This window comes from Physeter macrocephalus, chromosome 15 (genome assembly GCF_002837175.3).
Source record: "Physeter macrocephalus isolate SW-GA chromosome 15, ASM283717v5, whole genome shotgun sequence".
NCBI lineage: Eukaryota > Metazoa > Chordata > Mammalia > Artiodactyla > Physeteridae > Physeter > Physeter macrocephalus.
Genome location: NC_041228.1, coordinates 30,532,532 through 30,557,938, shown reverse-complemented (window position 1 = coordinate 30,557,938; position 25,407 = coordinate 30,532,532). Strand labels below are relative to the sequence as shown.

General features: G+C 32.8%; 1 protein-coding gene across 11 annotated transcripts in view; it reads left to right on the top strand.

The window, feature by feature from the left end:
- Window positions 1-25,407, top strand: part of OXR1 (oxidation resistance 1) — a 468,745-nt gene that overhangs the window by 383,474 nt on the left and 59,864 nt on the right. For all 11 annotated transcript variants that reach the window (XM_024129823.3, XM_024129824.3, XM_024129821.3 and 8 more), the window contains 4 exons: window positions 3,762-3,844; window positions 8,732-8,839; window positions 10,262-10,375; window positions 18,100-18,252. In XM_024129823.3, coding sequence (XP_023985591.1) covers window positions 3,762-3,844; window positions 8,732-8,839; window positions 10,262-10,375; window positions 18,100-18,252 — 458 coding nt within the window. The remainder of the gene's footprint in view (window positions 1-3,761; window positions 3,845-8,731; window positions 8,840-10,261; window positions 10,376-18,099; window positions 18,253-25,407) is intronic.

The window sequence follows — 25,407 nt, the reverse complement described above, 5'->3', positions numbered from 1 at the left end:
TTAACATCCTTATATTATCCAGAAAGATGATAAAAGTGCTAATTAATATTAGATAGTGAAAAATTAGTAATTTAGGCTGTAATCTATGGGATGACCACTAACATAATAGTTAAAGAGTATGTCAAACAAAAAATATTGTAAGAAAAGTTTCAATATACCGGGACGATATAATCTAAAACAATTAGTAGGTGTTCAGTTCTTAATTTGTATGAACCTAATATCACAGTCTCAAAATATAGAAAGCAAAGTAAGGAGACTTAGGAGGACCTGAATAACCCACAAGCATAGTGGGAGATTTTAACAGTCTCTATCAGTAATTTAAAGAATAAGCATGCAGAAGCAAACCAGTATGGATGTAGAAGATTTGAACAACACAATCAGCAAACTTAATCTCATGGATGTGGAGATAGGAGTGTGTGTGTATGTATGCATATCCACACATACGCACAAACACACATATAACACTACCCTACAGTACAGAATACACATTCTTTTCAAGCACGTATGGAGCATTTACTAAATTTATATGTGATTATAGAGCAAGTTCCAATGAATTTTATAGGTTTTAACTATTTAAGAGTATTTTCTTTCACCACAGTACAATTAAGCTAGAAATCAGTAACCAAAAGATAAAAATTTTAAATTGTCATAGATTGGCAAATTAAACAATATTTTCTAAATAGCAAAAGAAGAAATTAGGGTAAAAGCCTTAAAATATTTTGGATGGAATTATTAAAATACAGTGTATCAAAACTTGTAGGATGCAGTCTAGATGGGAATTTCTTGTTTTAGATTACATGTATTAAGTTTTTGCTTCTGGTAATGGTGGAGTAAAATCTAACTCCCTGCTCTTTCCACTATACCAGATAATTATATCTCAGGGAAAGTCATATATATTCATTTATTTATTAGATATTTATTGAACACCTACCATATGTCATGCTTACTACTGTATTAGGTGCTGGGTATATAGCATTGTTTCTCAGCCTCAGCAGTGTTGACATTTTGTGACATTGTTCTTTTTGGGGGGACTGTTGTGTGCATTGTTTAGCACACAATGTTTAGCAGTATCCGTGGCATATACCCATTAGATGCCAGTAATACTCCTTCATTTTGATAACCAAAATTGTGCCTTGGTTTTCTCAGTTGTAAAATGGGTATAATAATGATACCCACTTTATAAGGTTGATGAATTACGTAAGACAATAAGTAAATATAAAGTCCTTAGAACAATGCCTGGAATATGCTAGGCACTTGGTAAATGTTAACTATTATTTGATTGTCAAATATCTATGCATTTCTAAACTGTAATAATTTTTGTAAAGAAGAAAAATAGGACCTCTCCTTTCCATACTCCCAATCTAGATTTATGTTTGCTGGCAACCGTCCTTAAAAGGGTATTATAGGGCTTCCCTTGTGGCGCAGTGGTTGAGAATCCGCCTGCCGATGCAGGGGACACGGGTTCGTGCCCTGGTCTGGGAAGATCCCACATGCTGCGGAGCAGCTGGCCCCGTGAGCCATGGTCGCTGAGCCTGCGCGTCCGGAGCCTGTGCTCCGCAACGGGAGAGGCCACAACAGTGAGAGGCCCGCGTACCGCAAAAAAAGAAAAGGGTATTATAAAGTTACCAAGTAAGAGACTGGACTAGGTAACAACTGTGATCACTTTCAACTCTCAAGTATTGTGATTATATTTTCATATTGATAGAAAAGAATGATCAGTGTATTTCATTGTACTCTGGTACTTATATTTGTGAATACATGTTTTAATATTGGTTATTAAAATAATTTTAGAACTATTTTTATAATAAATATTATTACAATACATTTTACAATTTTAAATTATTAAAGTGAATACTTTCAATTTGTTTGAAACTTTAAACTGCAGAAAACTGGTATATTAGTTTTTTTGCTCTGAAGTGCACTCCATGGTGAACTTTTGAAAATGGTAGTGCAGTTGCAGACTTAATTGTGATTAAATGTTTAATGAACTCTTTAGTGGTTTGAAAAATTACTGTTAGACAAATAAGTGTAGACTAACGTTTACTCCTGAAATCAATTAAGAAGGGGTATATATTACTAGTTAAAAGTAATCTGTAATTGTATTGCTTTTAAATTACAAAATGAGGAAAGTGTTTTTGGCTCCTGCTGTTTATGAAATAGCAGAAATAAATTAATTTTTAAAATTTGTTTTAAAATAGTTTTAATGTTTTATCACAAAAAATCAAATTCACATATATGCTGTTCATTGGAGAAAAAATTAGAATATAGTGATAAGCAAAAATATTGTCTTTCACTAAGAATTGTACCATTTTGCATTCTCACCATACCTTTAGAAAAATGCCTCTTTTTCTACAGCCAGACGGTATATATATATTTTTTTCCTTTGTCCACTTTTCTTTAAAAAAACAAAATGACTATAAGAATTATGGCAGTTCTAGGTACCATTCAAGCTGTAGCTTCAAAACATTAGTTCATTCAAATGTGATGCTTGCCTTGTGTTAGGCTCTTTGTTAGGCACTGAGAAGTCGTTGTGAACAAAGCAAGCACGGTGTTTTATAGGTTACAGTTTAGTGGGAGAGATTTAAAAAGAAACTTTAAACTGTGCCAGATGCTGTGAAGGAGACAAAGATGCTCTGTGACTAATAACAGAGATCTGGCTTAGCCTGGGTGATCAGGAAGGTTTTAGGACAGCCTTTTTAAGTATTGCAGAGCTAACTGACTTCTTTCGGATTCAGACTTGATTATTAATATTATTTTTGTTATTGTTAATGCTTCATTAGAACCATTCACCCAACTGAGCTAATTAGATACATATAAACAAACTCTAGTATGGTCAGAATGTCAATTAAGATTGGCTAGGTGGAGAACAATGAAGTAGATATTTTCTAGATTCTTTAGGCTTAGGTAGAACTAATTTTTCTTTGAAAATTACTGTTTTAATCTTATAAAAATTGAGTGTGAGTATAGCATTTTGCTATGTTTACTATCTTACTCAGTTTTGAGTTTTTTATTAGTTTTTTAGAGATTGATTTTATTTAAAATTGTTTAGATAGGAGTGGTATTTTATCAGTTCAGTGCAATCTTTGTTACATGAAGTGTAGATGAGAAGGTTAACATTAATGCAAAATTTAAACTAAAACAGATACCATAAACTTGGTGGTAATGATGTGTTCAAGTGAAATGTCTTGATAAGCAAGTGAAAAATAGTTGGCACTCTATCTGAAATGAAGTGCATAAAAGTATCTTTGTATATATATGAAAGAGTATCTTAATCTACTTCATGGTTTATGTAAGGAATTCAGTAATACAATTCCATAGAGACGGCTCAGTCTTTTACTATGATTGTAGAAGTAGAGACATTTTCTTCTGTGAAGATTAATGTTACATATTTCAGACTTGGTTTTGTTAATAATAATCTTCAAATATAGTTTTATTATAATCAGGTTAGATGTGTTGAAAGTTATGGCCTTTAATTTACTTTTTAATACCTTCCTTTCAGCTGACAGTTACTTAGGTTTTGAACTGACTTCCAGTTATTATAGTGTTTCATACTGGTCAGTTCGTAAAGCAATCAGGAAGGAAGTACATTTACTTATTTTGATACTCGGTTGTATTTTAGAGTAGAAAATCCTAAGTAGCAAGCTGTATTACTGGTGAATCCAGTAGATATCTGCCCAGTGAGCTCTATTTAGCAGTCCTTGACATCACTGTGAAAGGAAAATGAATTTAATAGAGTTTTGCATCGTTGTTTTTTTTTTCAGACACTGGCCAAAAGAAGACCCTAGACAAGAAAGATGGGAGAAGAATGTCTTTTCAGAAACCCAAAGGGACTACTGAATATACTGTAAGTTATTTGTTTTGAAAAAGCTGATTTCGCTTTGTGATAGTCTTATTTGAGGCATTCTTTGTTTATGCTGTAAATAAGACAAAGGTTCCTAATTGCCTTATTTAAAAATCTGTACACCACTTTCGATAACTGTTTTACTAATAATAATGATACTTCAGTTCTTAACTGTATTTTAGGATTTTTTTTTTCTTAAAGAAAAATTTTATTAAGTGTGATATAAAGATAATTATTCTAGCAAATTTAACAAAATGATAATTTACTTGGAGTTAAAGTTCCTGTGGTACAGTAATTTTTTATTAGGTTAGACTTTTAGGGAAATATTTACTTTTTTAGAAATGTGATCCTCATTATATTCCCAGCAGTGCTAACGATAATGAAAATGGCAGATAGAATATGGAAAAAACAAGTTCATATTAATTTTCCAGAATAACCTCACATTAGATTATTTGCACTGATTTATGGCTAAGTTTCTGTGTTCTTGAAATGACCCTCAAATTTCCTTGCAGTCAGCTTTTCGTATTTCTGGTTACTATGGAAAACTGAAGTGAGAAATGTACTTTAGTCTGTGATGTGCTGCTTCTTTGATTGATTGTAAATGTTGTTAGATAATTTTAACATGTTAAAAATCTGTTATTTTAACAGCTTAATTTTTTGTTATTTTGTGTTTTTCTAATATGTTATTGTAACTGTATTAAGAAGAAAATAGCAAGTTGAATTTATACTTTTGTGTCATCATGAAGTCTTGCAATCTTGGTTTGAGTCTTGATTATTTTTCATAAATTCTAAAAATTGAGCAAATTATCAAAACCTTGAGTTATACTTTATTTTCATATACTGTATAATTGACAGTTTGAGATTTTAAGTATTTTAAAAAGGTTTGAAACCAGATAATTTAGGGTAGAATTATACTTACTACTATCAAAAGAATCTCCTCTTAAACATATTATAAACTTGAGTGTGCTTGTACCTTCTCTGCATGATTGAGAAATTGAGAATATAAATTCAGACAGTAAAATATTGAGTAATGTAGTTTGATGTATTCATTAGTGTTTATTAAGACATAAGACTGTAGGCATGAGGCATAAGATGTTATCTACATATGTAATCCTGTGGTTTTGAAGAATTACAAAAGTTTAGTTGGTTTTGAATTCAGGAGTTTACCAATTTTTTTCTTGTAATTCAATAAAACTTGTGTTATCGGTAGCAAATTTAAATTTAAATTAAGAACCATTATTTTGGGCAAAGGTTAATTGAAACTTGGCCATTTGTATTCTTGGGTTCTGCATCAATGGATTCAACCAACCATGGATGGAAATATTTGGGGAAAAAAAATTCCAGAAAGTTCCCAAAAGCAAAACTTGAATTTCCCTTACTGGCCACTATTTACATATATTGTATTAGGTATTATAAGTAATCTAGAGATGATTTAATGTATACGGAGGATGTGTGTAGGTTATATGCAAATATCTATGCCATTTTATATAAGGGACTTAAGCACCCATGGATTTTGATATCTGTGGGGATCCTGGAACAAATCCCCTGGGATACTGAGGAATTACTATATATTTTTTCTTATGTTATAAATGACCTTTGGGAAATAATCAGTTACTGATAAGAAAAGTTATAAAACATCCTCTAGGAGATCTTTGTTTTCATTTGTTCTCCCTTTGTTTATTCCTGATGCCATATCCTAAAGAAAGAAACAGATGTGTTTCTAAAACTAAGATATTACTGTCTTCTGTTCTTATTATAATTTGTAAAATCTTCATATAATATCTTTATATAAGGTACATAACATGATTTTAATATTTGGGAAAAATATATTTTTCTATATTTCTTTTGAAATCTTTTAATATCACAGTGTACTCTCAACATTTACTTATTCTAAAATATTTATGGTTTAGCTTAAATGTATTTCCGGACCACCTAAATATAGTATAAATTAGTCATTGTACCTTAGGTAGCTTTAAAGTTAAAATCATACATATATATTACGTATGTGTTTATATATGCACATATGCACATACACGCACAGTTTTTAACTATAAAATTACTTTCAGTAGGATCAAGTAGACCTTGAAAATGCTATACATAACCATTTTCTTCCTAGTTAATTTAATATCCCTGTACCATTCTATGGAAAGCCTTGTTCAAGGTCACTAATGATTTTCTAATTATCAAACCTGATGGCTTTTTCTTTGTTGTTGCATACCACTCACTGTTCCTTCTTTCTGGTTTTACTTTCCTTCTCAGTGTTCTTTAATGTATCTTTCAGTGAGGATCTGTGAATGGATAATCAGGCAGTGTCTGAAAAGTCTTCATTGCACCCTCATTCCTGGTAGTTGAGCTGCCTATAGATGATTAAGTTAACAGTTATTTTCTGTCAGCACTTTGAATGTAGTTATCTATTATCTTATGCCCTTCTGTTGCCTTTTTATTTTTGTTCATTTCTAGGCAGTCTTCTTTTTTTAGATTGTTTTTTGAAGTTTCCTTTGTGGCCTTACAGTTCTATAGTGCCACTGTGATAAGTCTAGATTCAGACAAATTTTTACCTTACTTACTGTGTTTCTTCATTCTAAGGAATCATGCCATTCCTAATTCTGGAAAATTATCAGCCATTATTTCTTTGATGATATACTCTCCTTTCTTAATTTATTCTTGAAACTAATTGTACTACATTTTGCTATCATTATGCTTCATTGCCCTGTTCTTGCTAACATTTTGGCTGTATCTTACACCTCTTTCACTGGTTTTTCTGCTCTTGTTGATTCCAAATGTGAGTGGTTCCTTGTATCTTTTCACTTTCCCATTTACATTCTGCAACTTGGAGAGCTTAAGAACTTTACTATATGAAGTAAGACCCAAACTTTTTTCTATTTCTACCTTTCTAGATGCTTACATTTCCTACCACCACTTCATATTTAACAAATTATAGCAAACCTTTTACCAATTTTTTCTTCATCCTTGCCCAATGCTCTGTTTTCTTTTTTCCATTTTCCTTCAATCTGTTGTTCATCCAGGTTAGAATTTTTGGATTTAGCATCAGTTGATCATTAATGTTTGCACCTCTGACATAATACAGCTACTGCTATATTACAACCTCATTCAGTCCATTCCTGTTTTCTCTTGAGTCTTATCTGAAAATCTTATACCTTTATCTCTTTCTTTACATTTGTATGACCTTAAAGATGATCTGCTGCTGTAGTATTACATTGGTTTTTCTGCATCCATTCTCTTGTCTCATTAATCATAGACCTGTAGCCACTAATCTAAGATGCCACTCGGCCATGTAACTTCCTTGCTTCATATTGGTGTTTTTATTACTTTCATTACCACAACTGATAGGATCATTGTGAAGATGAAATGTGTTAATTAATATGAACTTTGTAAACTTCCAGATGTTTCTGCAAAGTAAAATTGGTTTATAGAGAGCTTTTACATACATTATCTCAATAAGGTAGGTGACATACCATCTCATTTCATAGATGAGAAAGTTTGCATGGAAGAAGAGAGCAGAGCTAGATTATTAGTCTGTGTCTTTGGCATCAATTTGGTTTTACAAAACCATTAAAGAAAAAATATATATTTATTGTGGTTTTTTTTTTACCCCCACATACATATCTACTTTTCCTGATTTTCGAAGTCTTTTACAGTCTAATTCAAAATGCCCTTTCAATCTCACCCTTTTTTAAGATTTGGCTCTACTTACCTTCCTAAAATCCTAAATTCATGAGTGTACCCTGGATGGTTTAGGAGGAGGAGATAGTATCCCACAAATGTGTTTTGTTCTTTTCTGTCTCCTGATATGTCAGTTCTGTTCTCTTCACTTTGAATGTTCTTCCCTTCTCTCTACTTCTCAAATTCCTACCCCTTCTTCAATATAGCTTTAAATCTTTTCCATAAAGTCTTTCTTGGACAATTTGGAGCAAATATGTTGCTCTGTCTGCTCAGAGCTTCTGTTGCATTTGTTGTTTCACTTAAATTGCTCTTTATCTTTTATATAACCTTTTCTGTCTTTCTTATTTTCTAACTAGATTGTAAATCCCTTATGCACTAAAACCACTTCGTTGGACTTAATCATTCTCTACAGAGATGCTTTATGTGTAGAGAACTCTAAAGGAATACATTGATCAAGTGACTTTTTCTTTCAGGATAATTGACAATTAAATCCCATGATTTAAGATTTCTATAAATATGATCATTAAAATATACTGATTTAGGGCTTCCCTGGTGGCGCAGTGGTTGAGAGTCCGCCTGCCGATGCAGGGGACACGGGTTCATGCCCCGGTCCGGGAAGATCCCACATGCCGCTGAGCCTGCGTGTCCGGAGCCTGTGCTCCTCAACGGGAGAAACCACAACAGTGAGAGGTCCGCATACCACAAAAAAAAAAAAAAAAATATATATATATATATATATACTGATTCAAAAACATATTCCTCAGCTTTGGTTCAAATATATTTTCTAATTTATCTATTTAAATGGCAGATTATGTAAAGATCATTAGAAACAGCAGGCATACTTTGCTAAAGTAAAATTAGTTTCTAGAAGTTACATATGTTTTACAAACTATATTTTAAAATCTTTGTAAAATAAAAATCACTTGTTTGTGTTTTGAAAATTATATTTTGTATTTTGAAATTGCTTGAAGTAGAGGCCTACATGTAATTGTGATGTATTATGATAAAGCATATACTCTGTATCATAATAGGTTGAGATCAGTTGCTAACAAACACAAAATTTGTCAAGTTATCCTATCTCTAAAGATGGAAATACAACTTATTAGTCAAATGTAAAATTGGTCCATAGACATATTAATGATCATTAAACCTCATCGTTTAGTGTTTCTGTTTTAACAGATTAATTTTTTTTTTTCTCTTAAACAGGTTGAATCAAGGGATTCTTTGAATACTATAGCCCTGAAATTTGATACAACGCCCAACGAACTTGTTCAGTTAAATAAGTTATTCTCCCGAGCAGTTGTTACTGGACAGGTATCTTTTTTTTAATGCATTGATGGTTAGAAGCATCAGTTGTAAGACAGAAAGTATCCATTGCAATATAGTTAATTTAAGAAGAGTAATTTTATGCATACTTTGAACAAATCACATTGGTTCTAGAAGAGAAAATTAAATGTCACTTATATCCATGTGAATTTTTCTTAATACATACTGAAAATAACTGTTGTCTTTTCAAATATAGTTTTAAAGAACTTTAAAAAATATTTAAAGCAGTACATGTACCTGATAAAAAATTCAAACTTTTTTAAAGGTAGTTTATCTCAGACTTACAGTTTCCTTTTCCAGAAGCAACCACAGTTACCAATATGTATACCCTTCCAAAAATATTCTAGCCTTTCTTTCTTCTTTTTAAAAAAAAATAACTTTGATTCTGGAAAAATGTTCTATTTAAGCATAACTCAATCTCAGACTTTTTCATGTATGTAAAGTATTGCACTCTATTAATATATAGGCATGCCTTGGAAATATTGTGGATTTGGTTCCAGACCACTGCAGTAAAGCAGATATCACAGTAAAGCGAGTCATAGAATTATTTGGTTTCCTAGTGTGTATAAAAGTTATATTTACACTACACTGTAGTCTGCTAAGTGTGCAATAGCATTATGTCTAAAAAAAGTACATACCTTAATTTAAACCTTAATTTAAAAGTACTTTATTGCTAAAAAATGGTAACCATCATCTGAGCTTTCAGAGTCATAATCTTTTTGCAGCAGTCACTGATCACAGATCACCATAACAAATATAATAATAATGAAAAGTTTGAAATATTGGAAGAATCACCAAAATGTAACCCAGAGACAGGAAGTGAGCAAATGCTGTCGAAAAATGGCACTGATAGACTTGCTTGACACAGGCTTGCCACAATTTTTCAGCTTGTAAAAAACGCAATATCTGCGAAGTCCAATAAGGTGACAAAATAAAATGAGGTGTGCCTGTATTATGGTTTAACCAAGCACAGTAAGCTTTAGACTTTCTACTTTTTTGCTATTGTAAACATTGCTCTAGGAGACACTCTTGTTTGTTTCTCTTTTTCTTTATATGCACGTATCTATAAAGTCAAGTCCTAGAAGTAAAATGGCTCAGTTAAAGGATATGTGCCTTTTAAATTTTGCTGGCTGTTGACAAATTGTCCTTTAAGAGGAACACCCATAATTTATAAGAATTATTGTTTCCCTTCACTGTTGCCCACAGTTTGTGTTCTCAAACTTATCTAAATTAAATATCTTTTTAAAAATTTTATTAGTTATTTCGGTAATAAACATTCTTTTAATCTGAAGGTTTTAATTTTTAAAATTTATTTCTGAAGGTCATTGTTAATGGTGCTCGCTTAGAGAATACCATCTGGTTATTAATATTTTAGTTTGAGTGAATCTTTATGTGAATATTTTCTTCCAGGTTTTATATGTTCCTGATCCTGAATATGTCTCCAGTGTTGAGAGCTCCCCGTCTCTAAGCCCCATAAGTCCTCTGTCACCAACATCATCCGAGGCTGAACTTGATAAGACCGCTGTAAGTTTCCCTTCTTTTCAAAGCTATCAAGAAATGTCACTGTATTTGTATATATCGTCATTTTTTTAATCCTACTTTGCCTATGGCTTGAAAGAAATTTTACCTTTTTACCTTTAAATTTGTAAATCCTGGTTTTTAAAGTGAAACATTCTTATTAAATCAGCTTAAATTGATTACTGTTGGTGGTAGTAGTAATCAAAAGATATTCATCAGCCCTTTTATATAAATATCATATAATAATTTAACTAAGAAAGGAATTTTACTTAAGAAACATGAGTGTATCATGATAGGAAGTCCATGTCCAATTTGATTTTTATTTGAGTTTCTGTGAATGTTTATATAATACTTAAAGCTCTTGAGTTCATTTTTGGCACACTTAAAAAAAATTATGGGGACTTCCCTGGCAGTCCAGTGGTTAAGACTTCGCACTTCCACTGCTGGGAGCACGGGTTTGATCCCTGGTCGGGGAACTAAGATCCCACATGCTGCACAGCACTGCTAAAGAAAAAAAAAAATTTATTATCTTAGTTGTTCTTCAGAATATTAATTTGGAGTAACTAATAGTATATTAATTTATCTAGCATTTTAAAGGAATAGATGTTCTATATGTTACATTTTACAAATGAATTCCAAGGAAAAAAACTATTTAATAATTTTGATTAAAATCCTTCTGACAGGAATTATGTTTTTTGTGCCTTTCCTGTGTAAATTAATACTAATCATATAATTTCCCATTTTCATAATGACCTAATGATTATGTTTACATATAAAAGGTTATTTCTCCATTAACTGGCTAGACTCCTGTGGGAGATTGTTCTGTGTTGCTATGCTGATTTTAGGAGACATACTTTTCTCCGCCCCAGTTTGCACTCAAAGTTTAGGATACCAAATGGAATACTGGTAACAAAACACAAATTATTAATGTTAATTTGCCTATAAATTATTAGGAATTATTAGTTTCTAAGCTCTAGTATTAGACTAGTTCCACTTCTCTCATGGAGTAAAGAACATGATATTATTAATAACTATTTGTCTCCTTGCCTAGGGACTTTTTTCTGTGTGTTTGCGGTGAGAGAGAGAGAGGGAGGGAGGGAGAAATGGGGTCTTTTTCAAATGTTTTATTTGTTGGCTATCTTATAAAAATGACAACTACTTTAGAATACAGCTACATGAAAGGAATATATTACGTTTATTCTCATCATTGACGAAAATGGAAGTCAGCTTCTAATGATACTGGACCAAACGATTACTGAACCTTTTTGAACATGGCCATGCCATTTTCCCATGGGACTTAACAAAGAGATATATTCATAAGGGGCAATGACAAAGGAGAGCAGTGTAGCCTTCGGTTAATTTAGCTTGTGTTTCATACCCTAAAGCAAAATTGTGAAAAGCTAGACTACTTACCTGAATTAGGATTCCAACGCAGATAGTCTGAGTCCAGAGCCCATGTTTTTTTACTAGCACTTTATAGCTGGAAATTGATAGCTCAGAAACTACTATTGATCAGTAAATAATTGGACCCAACCCAAAAAGATAAGTAATATTCATTCATTGTGAGTGTAGTAAAACCTGTCACTCTTGCACTATCATCATTTTGTAAAATTTTTTTAATCTAACATTCTTTTGTAAATATAAAAACCTTTTTTGTTTGTTTACCTCCTTTGATTTCTCCTCTCTGCATCTTAAATTTATTTATTATGCTAATGCCATTTTAGGCTACAACTACTAGTGTGATATATTTAGGATGGAATTCAGAGGAAAAAATATTTAAAATAAATAATACGGAAAAGTGAAATGGTTTTAAATAGTTTTTAATTTCTGCTTATGTTACTATACTCCACTGAAAGATGGGCTAGCAGATAGTTGTATTCTCTTTAATATAAAACACTCTTTAGTATACTCTAATAAATCTAAAAGATAATAAGAAAAGTAGAGTACTTATAATGTGGTAAGAAAATATAATTTTGAAATTATATTTCATGGTAGTAAGAAAATGTAATTTTGAAAAAAATACTACTAAGAGATTCTATGGAAGGCCTAGAAGGTCTTACAGCAGAAAATATATAAAGCATTAATAGAGTTTAGGCACATTAAAAGCTTCTTTTTAAGCATAGGCAATTATTCTGCTACAGTTACTATTAACATTTAAAAAGTACTTACTATGCATTTATTAATGAGGAAACTAAGGCATAGAGAGAATGAGTAATTTACACAAGGTCACATACTTAATGAGTGGTAGAGCTGAGATTTAAACCCTGACAGTCTACATCCAGGTTTTGTGTTATATTCTTAACCACTTTTTGAACTAATTGATGAAAGGGTAAGGATTAGCAGTACAGATTCTCTGTGACTGAGACATACAATCTAAAATTAAAATATATGTGTCCCAAATTGTAGAAACTAGAAAGTTTGTAGTAAAGAGCTATGTGGAAGTAATGTAGCAAATTTTTGCTTACCAAAGCAAAAATAAAAGTAAAGCAGATAATCGGAAGTATTGCTTAAAATGATTAAAAGGTGAACAAAAGCATTGCTTTTTTTTCTCAATATTTAAGATTCTCTGGACTTTTTAATATGCTGTTCTTCTGTTTATATGACTTAAAAATTATTATTTGCCTGTATTAATTTCCTAGGATTGCTGTAACAAAGGATTGCAAAATGGGTGGTTTAAATCAGAAACTTATCTCACAGTTCTGGACGCTAGATGTCTGGAATCAAGATGTTGGAAAGCACCTTGTGGGGGAGGATCCTTCCTTGCTTCTTCTAGCATCTGGTGTTGGCCCACAATCCTTGTCATTCCTTGTCTTGTTGGACAGATTACTCCAGTTTCTGCCTTTGTAGTCACATGGCTGTCTTCTCCTTGTGTGTTTGTGTCTTCACATAGTGGTCTCCTCTTCAGATAAGGAAACCAATTAAATTGGATTAAGGGTCCACTCTACTCCTCCTGTGTGACTCAACTTAACTCACTTCATCTGTGAAAAGCTGATTTCCAAATAAGATCGCAATCTGAGGTAGGGGGTTAGGACTTCAGCGTATCTTCTTGGGTGACACAGTGAAGTCATAACATTGCCTTTTATAAAATTTCAAGAGGGGCTTCCCTGGTGGCGCAGTGGTTGCGCGTCCGCCTGCCGATGCAGGGGAACCGGGTTCGCTCCCCGGTCTGGGAAGATCCCACATGCCGCGGAGCTGCTGGGCCCGTGAGCCATGGCCGCTGGGCCCTGCGCTCCGGAGCCCGCTCCGCAACGGGAGAGGCCGCAGCAGAGGGAGGCCCGCATACCCCCCAAAAAAAAAAAAAAATAAATAAATAAATAAATAAATTTCAAGAGAACCACATTGTTTAGTCAGGGAACTTCAGAAGATTTTCTAACTCTAGTCAAATAAGATTTTTTTTAAAAAGACATTCAGTGACTAGTCTCTTTACATATAGATGAGAAAATATTTAAAAGAGTGATGTTAATTTCTTACAGGGTTTTGGGGATCTTGAGAATATTTGTGAAATCTAATAAAATAAACCTCTCTCTATTTTAATCATACTAATCACATAATTCATTGACATCCTGAACTTACATACCTGAAAACAGACATTAAAGTAATAGCACACATGCAAGAAGTTAAAAAAATTTTAGTTAGAAATATCAATATAGTTTGAAGAGATTAAATATAGCATGTGCTTCAAATATTGTTCTCACATATGCCATCCTTAAACTAGTCACAAACATGCCTCTCCCCTTTCCCTTCTTCCTTACTTCCACCTCCTTCCTCTCTCTCTCTGTGTATAATATTATATATTTAAACTTAAAATAAATTTAAAATCACTAAAATATATAGTATATAAAATATATTTTATCTGATATATAATATATAAATTATAATTTTAAATTTCATGCTTTTAAACCTAAATTTTCATACGTAAGTATATATACTTTATTATATAATAAACATAAGCTTATATATTACATATTAAATAAAATAAAGTTAAACAACTATAAATGCCATATATATAAATAACACATGAATTATATGTTACCTATATATTTTATAATATAATTTAGCTTTGGTGCTTTTAAACTTAAATACCAGCAGTTTATTAGGGAATTATAATTTTTTAATATGTACTTTTTAAATGATGGTGCTATAATTATACCTTAGTCTTACATTCTTAGGACAAAATTTTATATTTGAAATATGTGAAAACATAGAACTTCATAGTAGGACTTTGTATTTATATAGATTTTAGGAAAGCATTTCTTTATATAGAAGAAATCTCTATATTTGTAACATCACAAATAAATAGTTAAATTACTGGGTGAGAGTTTTCTTCTAGATTCTGAAAGCAAGCATTGTTCTCATAATTAGAATTTTAAAATTGATCCTTCTTTGCTTTTTAACCTGGTTTCTAAACAGCTCAGCACCAGATCCCAAACTCCAAGTACAACACTTAAAATTGCATTTTATTTTTTCTTCACTCTGATATTTTTATTTTTTATTTGTATTGTATTTTATTCTGTATGTTTGTTTTAAGAGCCTCAAATTCTTAAGAAGTGGAGTTTAAATAAATTCTGAGAGTGATAGTTAAACATAACAATTTATAGGAAGTAAATGGTACCCATCATATTTATTGGATTGAGTGAAGAAACATAATATACATTGCTTTAAAAATAGACACTTTATTTTAGATTATATATTATATATGTTGTATGAAATAAATATAAATGTTGGTATTTCTGTGCCTGTAAGGTTTTTCCTCCTCAAATTGTGTATGCCTTACCTACATGTTACCAGAGAACATTTCCACATATTTTCAATCACTAAAGAAAAACTCCATAAAGCCAAGGCAACATGGGAAAAGGAGAGTTTGGAGTTGCTAATTAGCTTATGGTAATGATTTATATAATACTCTACGAATTATATTATATAATATTTAATCATATTGTACAAAAAAGATGACCATAAGTCAGCCTTTTTGGGTCACTTGTCATAGCATTGCTTTCCTTTTGCACATCTGAACAATTGAGGTGACGATTGAGGCTTGGTAAATAAATGTTTATAATCCTATATTTTTAAGGACCTTTCCATCCCTAGTGGCTAAAACAAAATTGCACAAAGAAGCTTCAGAAAGCACTCAGATAAGCTTATTCAAATCACCTTATTAAGAAACAGAATCTGTAAATTCACAGAGATACAGAGATACTGATACTTTGGATCATGATGTACATGTATGTAAGTTAAAGTGAGGTCTGATTATGATTTCTCTGAACAACTTTGATCTATTTTAAAGAAATACTCTTTTGTGTATACTTTGAGCATTCGTTAAGCTAATCTCATGTATTCTTTTTAATAGTATTACTTTGACAAGTTGGGATTGCTATTGATACTGAGTTGTAGAATTTGAGACTTTGAGGGAACCTCAGAGATCATGTTGTTCTATGAGGTATATGTTTAAGGAAAATATTTGACAATGTACCTTGATACAGTTTCTGTGAATAATATGGTTATTTAGTAGATACTGTTGTCACCTGGTTTGGGAGTAACTGAACAGTCATAGACAAAATTTGTGTATTGCTTTGCGCCAGCTTGCCAGGGGGCTCTCTGATGGCTCTGTATTGGCTTTTTTTCCCCCTCTGCACGCAATCTTTTAGAAGAATGATTGAAATGGAAAGCATATAGTAGTGCAGTTAAGCTCACTAGTTCCATGTGTTGGCAACATGGGTTTTCATCTCAGCTTCATCTTACTCATTGTGCAAGTTACTGAATTTGGCCAAGCATACGTTTCCTTAAAAATTAAGGTAATAGTGTATACCTTATGAGTGATTTGAAAATGAAATGGTCTTTATGATATACTTAAATATAAAGGTATTCATCATAGGGCTTCCCTGGTGGCACAGTGGTTGAGAGTCCGCCTGCCGATGCAGGGGACATGGGTTCGTGCCCCGTTCTGGGAAGGTCCCACATGCTGCGGAGCGGCTGGGCCCGTGAGCCATGGCCGCTGAGCCTGCGCTTCTGGAGCCTGTGCACCGCAACGGGAGAGGCCCACAAAGAGGCCCGCGTACCGCAAAAAAAAAAAAAAAAAAAAAAAAGGTATTCATAAATATCAATATTATTATTAATGTCCCTTATTTAGTTATCTGTGCTAAATGAATTTATATATGATATAAACTCTGAGATACAGTAACTACCAGAGACAACAGGATGAATGTAAAGTTATTAGTTTGCATCACAAAATGAAAAGATTGATAATAATGCTATAACAGTGTCATGCAGCTGTTAAAATATAATTACATTTTAGGTTTTTTAAAAATATAATTATATCAGATGTAGCTGTTTTGCAGTGTTCTGAACTGGTCTGCCTTCAAAAAATGTCTGTTGAGTATCTGCCCAAGTGCTTGGGATTCAGCCCTATATTTTAGGAAGGGTATATGAAATTTAGAAAGGAAGTCTAAAAATTCTGTCCTATATAGGACAGAATTTAAGGAATTCATTGCATTTATTAGAGTAGAAAAAGTTATGTTAAAATTTGATAGTTCTTTTCAAGTATCTCAAAGTCTGTGAGACTGAAGAGGAAGCAGTCTTGTTTATTATTTCAAAAGGCCAAATCATAACTATTAGGTATTAATTACAAAGTGGCAGATTTTAGTTCAGAGCTCTGAAGAACCTTGCTACTATGAAAACTATTATATAAGGCATTGTTTATTTACTTATAAGGTATGAAATGCCTCTGTGGAGGTATTTAAAACAAAGATTAAAAGGTATCTGTCTAACCTTCCTACATTTGTACAGAATATTGAACTTTGGGAAAACTATGAGTTCTGTGAACTTGGATAGAAAAAATTGTAAGTGAAATCTAACATTTTTAAAGATTAAGAATATAAGCAGCAAACTATAGAAAAGCACCAGGGATACCTGTGACTTTGTCACCAATAGAACTCACCTATTTTCAGATCAATTTAGAGTTGTTGCAGATATCACAGAATGTTGTTTATGGCCATGTACTTCAAAATTATCGTTATGAGTCATCACTAGATCTTGTTATTTAATGTATTAATAAAGAAGCATATATATCTATAAATAAATATATCTCTGATTAAAAAGTGTTTTGATAATTGTTTCAATGTAATTGTTTTTCTTTGTAATTCTATATTTATTTTGAGTATTAAAAAAAACATTCTGAAAAGGAGGTCTATAGGCTTCACTGTGGGAATGGTCCATGGCATCAAAAAAATTAAGAACCTATGATCTAACTAATTAATACTTTGTAAAATGGTACTGATACATTCTTTATAGCTTGAGATTTTAACAGGCTCTTCAGTGAATGGGTTCTGCTGAATTGCTAGGTTTCACAGACAAGCACTCACCTTTTCTCTGCTCCCAGCACCTGAGGGAGATATTAAATGATCAGGACCAGTGATTTGATTCAGGAGCAACTGAATGTGTATGTGTGTGTGTACATACACACACACACACACACATTATAACCAGTATATATATATTCCCATTAAAAAAATCATTGAAGATGTAAGTTTAAGCTGTATTAGAGATCTTTACCAAATGTAAAAGAAGTGACATTCTTTCCCATATTTTTTTACCTAAAAACGTTTTGAGCTGATCTACAGAATGTGATGAGAAGGAAAAACACTGGGGAGAGCTATTCATTTGCATTTAACAATGTGCTTAGTTTTATTTAGTTCTCTGAAGTGTCTTTATCTTTTTTTTTTTTTTTTTTTAAGAATCCTGATGTAGTCCACCCGAAAGAAGAAACTCTCTCATCTGCTTTTACTGGTATTCGACCTGCACGAGTTATATCGTCAACTTCTGAGGAGGAAGAAGCATTTACTGAGAAATTTCTTAAAATTAATTGCAGATATATTACCAGTGACAAGGTAATGGATAAAACTTTAGAAAAAACTTTTAATCATTTTTTATTTATTACTAAAATATGACAGTTTTGCATTTACATTTTTAGTCATCAGCATCAGCACATGATGATCAATTTAAAATCTTGTGAAATAGGCAGTCCTATTCCTTCTTCACAAGAAAAAAAAAAAAACTTTCAGAAAAGGTTAACGAGTCCAGGGTTTCTCTATCTTGGGTAGAATTCAAACCCAGTTTGAATCTGTGTTTTATCTACCGCACGTTGCTGCTTTTCTAAAGCAGAGAACTTCTAGTCTGCAAAAGGGATTATAGTAAAGTACAGTAGTGTTCAAAATTAACTCCAGGTGTTGCTAAGAAAGTAATTATAGTATGATACCCACTTGAGAAGTCACACGTGAGAACCATTTCTTTATAGTCGTAATTCATAAATTATGGGTATTTGAAATAGGTTTTTAGTGCTATAAATTTCCCCCTATGTACTGTTTTAACTGAATCCACAGTCTTGATACGTTGTATTTTCATTTTCATTCAGTTCATAATACTTTCTCTTTATTTCTTTTTTGGCCCATGGAATATTTAGAAGTTTCTTAGTTTCCAGATATTTGGTATTTTTCAAGATGTCTTTCTGTTACTGATTTCTAATGTTTTTCCATGTGGTTAGAGAACATACTACTATTGGTAGGCTTAACATTTAATGGTGCAGAATGTATTATATCTTGATACATGTTACATGTGCACTTGGAAACAATGTGTATACTGCTGTTGTTGGGAGAAATAGTTTATAAATGTCAATTAAATCAAGTTGAGTGTTACTATTGATTTTCTGTCTTTTTGTTCTATCAATTATTGACAGAAGGATGTTGAAATACCTCTATAATTGTGGATTTGTCTGTTTCCCCTTCTAGTTCTATCAGTTTTTTTGTGTGTATTTTGAAACTGTGGTTAGGTATAAAAATGTTTTGGATTCTTATATTGTCTTGATGAATTGACTTGTTTAATTATGAAAGACTATTCTTGGTAAAACTCTTTGCTATGAAATCTGCTTTGATGGATACAAATGTAGTCACTTAGCTTCTGTTCAGTTAGTGTTAACTTGATTTATCTCTTCCATTTTTTTACTTTTAGACTGTGTCTTATACTTAAAGTGGCTTTCCATAGTTCACATCAGAACTCACTCTTTGTGTCGTACTTCTATGGGTTTTGAGAAATGTATGATGACATGTATCCACCATTACAGTATCACGCAAAATAGTTTCATTGCCTCCCAAATCCTCTGTGCTCTGTCTGTTCATCCATCCCTTCCTCTGGACCCCTGGAAACTACTGATCTTTTTGCTGTCTCCATAGTTTTGCCTTTTACAGAGTGTCATGCAGTTAGAAGTATGATTGAATGATTTCAGAGTGGTTTCTTTCACTTAGCAATATGCATTTAAGAGCCTTCTGTATCTTTCATGGCTTGACAGCGCAGTTGTTTTTACCGCTGTGGATGTACAGTACAACAGTTTATCCATTCACCTACTGAAGGGCATCTTGGTTGCTTCCAAGTTTGGACACTTATGAAGATAGCTGCTATAAACATTAATATGCAGGTTTTGTATAAGTTTTTATTTCCTTTGGTTGAATACTAAGGCATGTGATTGTTAGATCGTGTGGTAAGACTGTGTTTAGCTCTGTAAGAAACTACCAAACTGCCTTCCAAAAGTGGCTGTGTTATTTTCCATTCCTGCCAGCAGTCACTGAGAGTTGCTGTTGCTCCACATCCTCACCAGCATTCACTGTGGTCGGTGTTTTAGATTTTAGTTATGCTTATTGGTCTTTGGTGGTAACTCATTTAATTTACATTTCCCTAGTGACTTGTGATACTGAGCATCTTTGCATTTGCTTATTTGCTATTCATATAGCTTTGGCATTTTCTTTAATTTTTAAAGATATTTTCACAGGACATAGAATTTTAGGTTGACAGGGTTTTCTTTTCCTTTCAGAACTTTAAAGATGTTTCTTTCAAATCTCTACTGTTTTCTGGCTTGCACTGTTTCTGAAGAGAAGTCTTCTATTATTTTTGTATTTGGTGTGCTGTATAAAATATATATTTTTCTTTGTTTGCATTTAAGATGATGTCTTTATCACTGATTTTGAGCAAGTTGATTATTTTTTTAAAATTTTATTGTTATTATTTTTTTACATATACATTCTTTTTTAAATTCTTTTCCCATTTAGGTTATTACAGAATATTGAGCAGAGTTCCCTGTGGTATACAGTGTTGGTCATCTATTTTAAATATAGTAGTGTGTACAGATCACTTCCAAACTCCCAGTCTATCCCTCCCTCCCCACCTTTCCCCCTGGTAACCATAAGTTTTGTTCTCTATGTCTGTGAGTCTGTTTCTGTTTTGTAAATAAGTTCATTTGTATCTTTTTTTTTTTTTAGATTCTGCATATAAGCAATATATATTTGTCTTTCTCTGTCTGACTTACTTCACTTAGTATGATAGTCTCCAGGTCCATCCATGTTGCTGCAGACAGCATTATTTCATTCTTTTTAATGGCTGAGTAATATTCCATTGTATATGTGTACCACATCTCCTTTATCTGTTCATCTGTTGATGCACATTTAGGTTGCTTCCATGTCTTGGCTGTTGTAAACAGTGCTGCAGTGATCATTGGGGTGCTGCATGTCTCTTTTCAAACCATGTTTTTCTCCAGATATATGCCCAGTAGTGGGATTGCTGGATCATATAGTAGCTCTGTTTTTACTTTTTTAAGGAACCTCCATACTCTTCTCCATAGTGCCAATTTACATTCCCACCAACAGTGTAGGAGGGTTCCCTTTTCTCCACACCCTCTCCAGCATTTACTGTTTGTATATTTTTTTGGTGATGGCCATTCTGACTGGTGTGAGGAGATATCTCACTGTAGTTTTGATTTGCATTTCTCTAATAATTAGCGATGTTGAGCATCTTTTCACGTGCCTTTGGCCATCTCTATGTCTTCTTTGGAGAAATGTCTGTTTAGGTCTTCTGCCCATTTTTTGATTGGGTTGTTTGTTTTTTTGATATTGTTGAGCAGTTTAATTATGATGTGCCTTGGTGTGTGTTTCATATTTGTTTTCCTTGGGGTTCGTTCAGCTTCTTGGACCTATAGGTTTATAGTTTCATCAAATTTGGAAAAATTTTGGCCATATTTCTTCAAGTGTTTTTTCTCCCCCATTCTCTCCTCTTCTTTGGAAACTCCAGTTATGCATATTTTAGGTTGCTTGATGTTGTGCTTCATAGCTTACTGATACTCTGCTCTTTTTTTTTCCTCTCTCTCCATTTTGGACAATTTCAATTGCTGTATCTTTAAGTTCAGTAATTTATTTTTCTGCCAAATCTAATCTGGTATTCTATCCAGTGTATTTTTCACCTCTAAGTTTAAACTGGGTCGCTTATGTCTTCCAAGTCCCTACTTACCACGCAAAATCTTTCTTCTATATTCTTGAATATGTGGACTATAGTTAAAATAATTGTTTTAATGTCTTTTTCTACCAATTCTTTTCTCTCTTCCACTTTTGGGTTTGTTTCAGTTAATTTATTTTTGTTATTGCTGTGAGCCATATTTTCCTGTTTGTTTGCATGCCTAGTAATTTTTAATTGGATACCAGATATTATGGATTTTATTTTGTCGGGTGATGGATATTTTTGTATTTCTGTACATATTCTTGCGCATTTTTCTGTGACACGGTTGTTTCTTGGAAACAGCTTCATCCTATCATGGCTTGCTTTTAAGTTTTGTTAGGCATGACCAGAGCTGCTTTTAAGTCTTTAACTAGTTTTCCCCTTACTGAGACAATACCCTTCTGAGTATTGAGGTGCTGTAAATTACAAGGGTTTTTTGCTCTGGTTTGTGAGAACACAAACTATTTCTGACTCTGGACTCTAGGGATTGTTTTCTCAGCTTCTTTTGAGTGCTTTTTTTCTCATCCTTGGATAGTTGCTTTCACACAGGTGGCAATCAGTCCTCAGCTGGAACTGTGGAAAAGGATCCTCTGTAGATCTCCAAAGCTTTCTCAGTAGGGAGTGTTCTCTCCTTTCCTGTCTCTGTCTGTGGCCAGGAAACTCCACCCAGTGTGCTGGGGCATTTGTAGATCTCATTTTATTTGTTTCCCCTTATTCAGCATTATAGTATCGGAAAAGAGTTATTTCATGTATTTTATGTGTTTAGTAGCTTTAGGCAGAATTAGTTCTTGGCTGGAAGCAAAATTTTAGTTGGAAGTATTTGAATAACAATTTTGTTTAAGAATCAAAGAAAAGATAAAGTCATTGGCAGGGTTAGGAATGGCTTGCACTGGTGTTCTTGGAACATAATCTCTTGTAAGAAAGTAAGCAGGAAAAGATGCTTTCTCATACAAGTCATTTCTTTCTTCTTCTTACAGGTTGATTGTAGTAAAGATTATTTATATAAAATTATGGAAATTTATCAACAATTATTGTAATGGTTAAATTACTGTGGACTTAAGACTGAAAAAAAAATCAGTACAAGCTTTTATTTTTCCTGGGATGAGTTCCCAAATCATAGTCTTTTATCTTTTAGTATTTACAGAAATATTGTAATGTAAGTGGTAACTTTTCTTTTAGAAATAGACTTTATTTTCTAATAGAAATAATTCCTTCTTGGAGGATTTAGTCAATTAATTGCACAAAAGAAATTGGAAGTTACTAATACTAAAGGGAAGTAGGTGCTTAAAGTTTCTGCAGGTCATGTGCATTAAGATGTGCTAATTGGGGCTTCCCTGGTGGCGCAGTGGTTGGGAATCTGCCTGCTAATGCAGGGGACACGGGTTCGAGCCCTGGTCTGGGAAGATCCCACATGCCGCAGAGCAGCTAGGCCCGTGAGCCACAACTACTGAGCCTGTGCGTCTGGAGCCTGTGCTCCACAACAATAGAGGCCGCGTTAGTGAGAGGCCCGCGCACGGCGATGAAGACTGGCCCCCGCTTGCCACAACTAGAGAAAGCCCTCGCACAGAAACGAAGACCCAACACAGCCATAAATAAATTAATTAATTAAAAAAAAAAAGATGTGCTAATTGGAAATCTCTTACTTACAGTATGCTCTTGCTCCTGAAAATATGTCTACATTTATGAAACAGTATTTAAAAAGAATGAAATGTTAATGGTTTAGTATGAGTTTATGATTTCAGACTTGATCTTGGCCAAATGAATTTGAGAGGCTACTTTCTGAAGAGATTTTTGTGAATTTTGTGTTGTAATGTTTCTCTTGGCTGTCTCTTTTGATTTATGGAGACAACCTGACATCTCACAGAATACTTCAAAGAGCTCCAGCTAAAGGCAGAGGGAAAGAAGCTTGAAGAATATATCAGTGCATCCTTCAACAGTAGCAAATAAGGGTGAATTCCTGGAATATAACATTAGCAGATTGATCATTCCAGTGTTAAGCTATAGGGCTTCAAGCCCCTTGTAATCCAAGTAGTAGAAGTATGGTTTTGAGAGGCTTTTCAAATGGTTTCTATAATTACACTACTAAGATTATAGTATTCATGTGTATAGTGAATTAAAGTATTATTATTACACTAGGCCTTTTCTATAATACCTAGTAATCATTGTCTTTAATGAAAATCCTCTAAAGCAAAAGATGTAGTGTTATGCCAGTGAATCAAATTTTATATCATCATTTAAAACTAATGCTCAGATGAAATTTATGAAATCAAGAATGACCTGAAGTCTTTCAGAGAAGCTGAAGTTTGCTTTCCTTAATCCTTACTGATTGTTTGGTTTCATTTCTCAAATAACTTGCTTGTAGATGTGGTGAGATAGAGGAAGGTATTAACGATTGGAAATCTTTCAGCTTTTTTATATTGTATATACTCTACTCTTGATTACTTATTTCTTGGATTATCCCTGGCAGTGTAAATGTCCCTGCAAAATATTTTATCATCACTCATTGATTTCAGTTGGCATGTGATCCAGGAATACATAATGTATATGAATCTGTTTAAAATATTGATCAAGGGGTGGGATAGGGAGGGTGGGAGGGAAACGCAAAAGGGAGGGGGTATGGGGATATATGTATACATATAGCTGATTCACTTTGTTATACAGCAGAAACTAATACAACATTGTAAAGCAATTATACTCCAATAAAGATATTAAAAAATAATAAGATAAAATATTGATCAAAAGATGATTAGGCTATGGTTTACATAAAGTTCCTCCTTATTTAGGAGGTCCATGGTCTGAACTAAAAGAAATGCTAGTCAGAGTTTGAGATTGATTCCCTTTCCCCCACCAAAATGCACACACGTATTCTTCTCTCCAGTATTGCATGCAGTTACTGTAAATAATAAGCATATTTTATAATCTCGAACATTGGCAATAACTTTTTTTCATTTGTGATTGGGTGACCATTTTTAGTAGTATTTCTCTTTTTATTTTTTTGTTTCTAAAGTTAGTGTCTGTCATAACTTAAGTTTTCCATTCTTAAAGTTAAATGAGATAAATTCACAGAGCTGAATATGGACTTGGAAGGAGGGTGTGATACCAAATCAAGCAAGATTTAAGTTTTTCTATTGATAGCTTCAGAAGAAAAAGACAACTTTGAAGTAATTATTTGGTTTAGTTTTAGAATTGTTTGGCTCTTTATTTTTATTCTTACAGGATGTAATGGAATGGGAGTTTGAAAGTGGAATTAAGAAAGAATGTTTACATAACTGAATCACTTTACTGTACAGCAAAAATTAACCCAACATTGTAAATTAACTGTACTTCAATAAAAATAAATAAAATAAATAAATAGGATTAAGGAATATTTGGTACTTGAGTTGAAGTGATTATTGTTTGTAACTCAGATGTGAAAAGATTATAGTAAAAAGCATGGACTGCTTGGATTTTGTATAGTTAGCTATGTTATTTATTATTTAGGACATATTGCCTAGCCTCTCTCAATTTTAATTTCCCCACCTGTATTCTCATCTCAGAGCTATAATTGAACAATAATATATATAAATGAACAATAATATATATAAAGCATGGTACATACAAAGCATTCAAGAAACATTAGCTAATATTAGTGGGATCAGCTTCTTACATACTTCAGTTTGCTCATTTGTAAGGTGAGAGGGTTGGACTCTTTATATTTGTATCACTTTTTGTATAAATATATTTAAAATTTC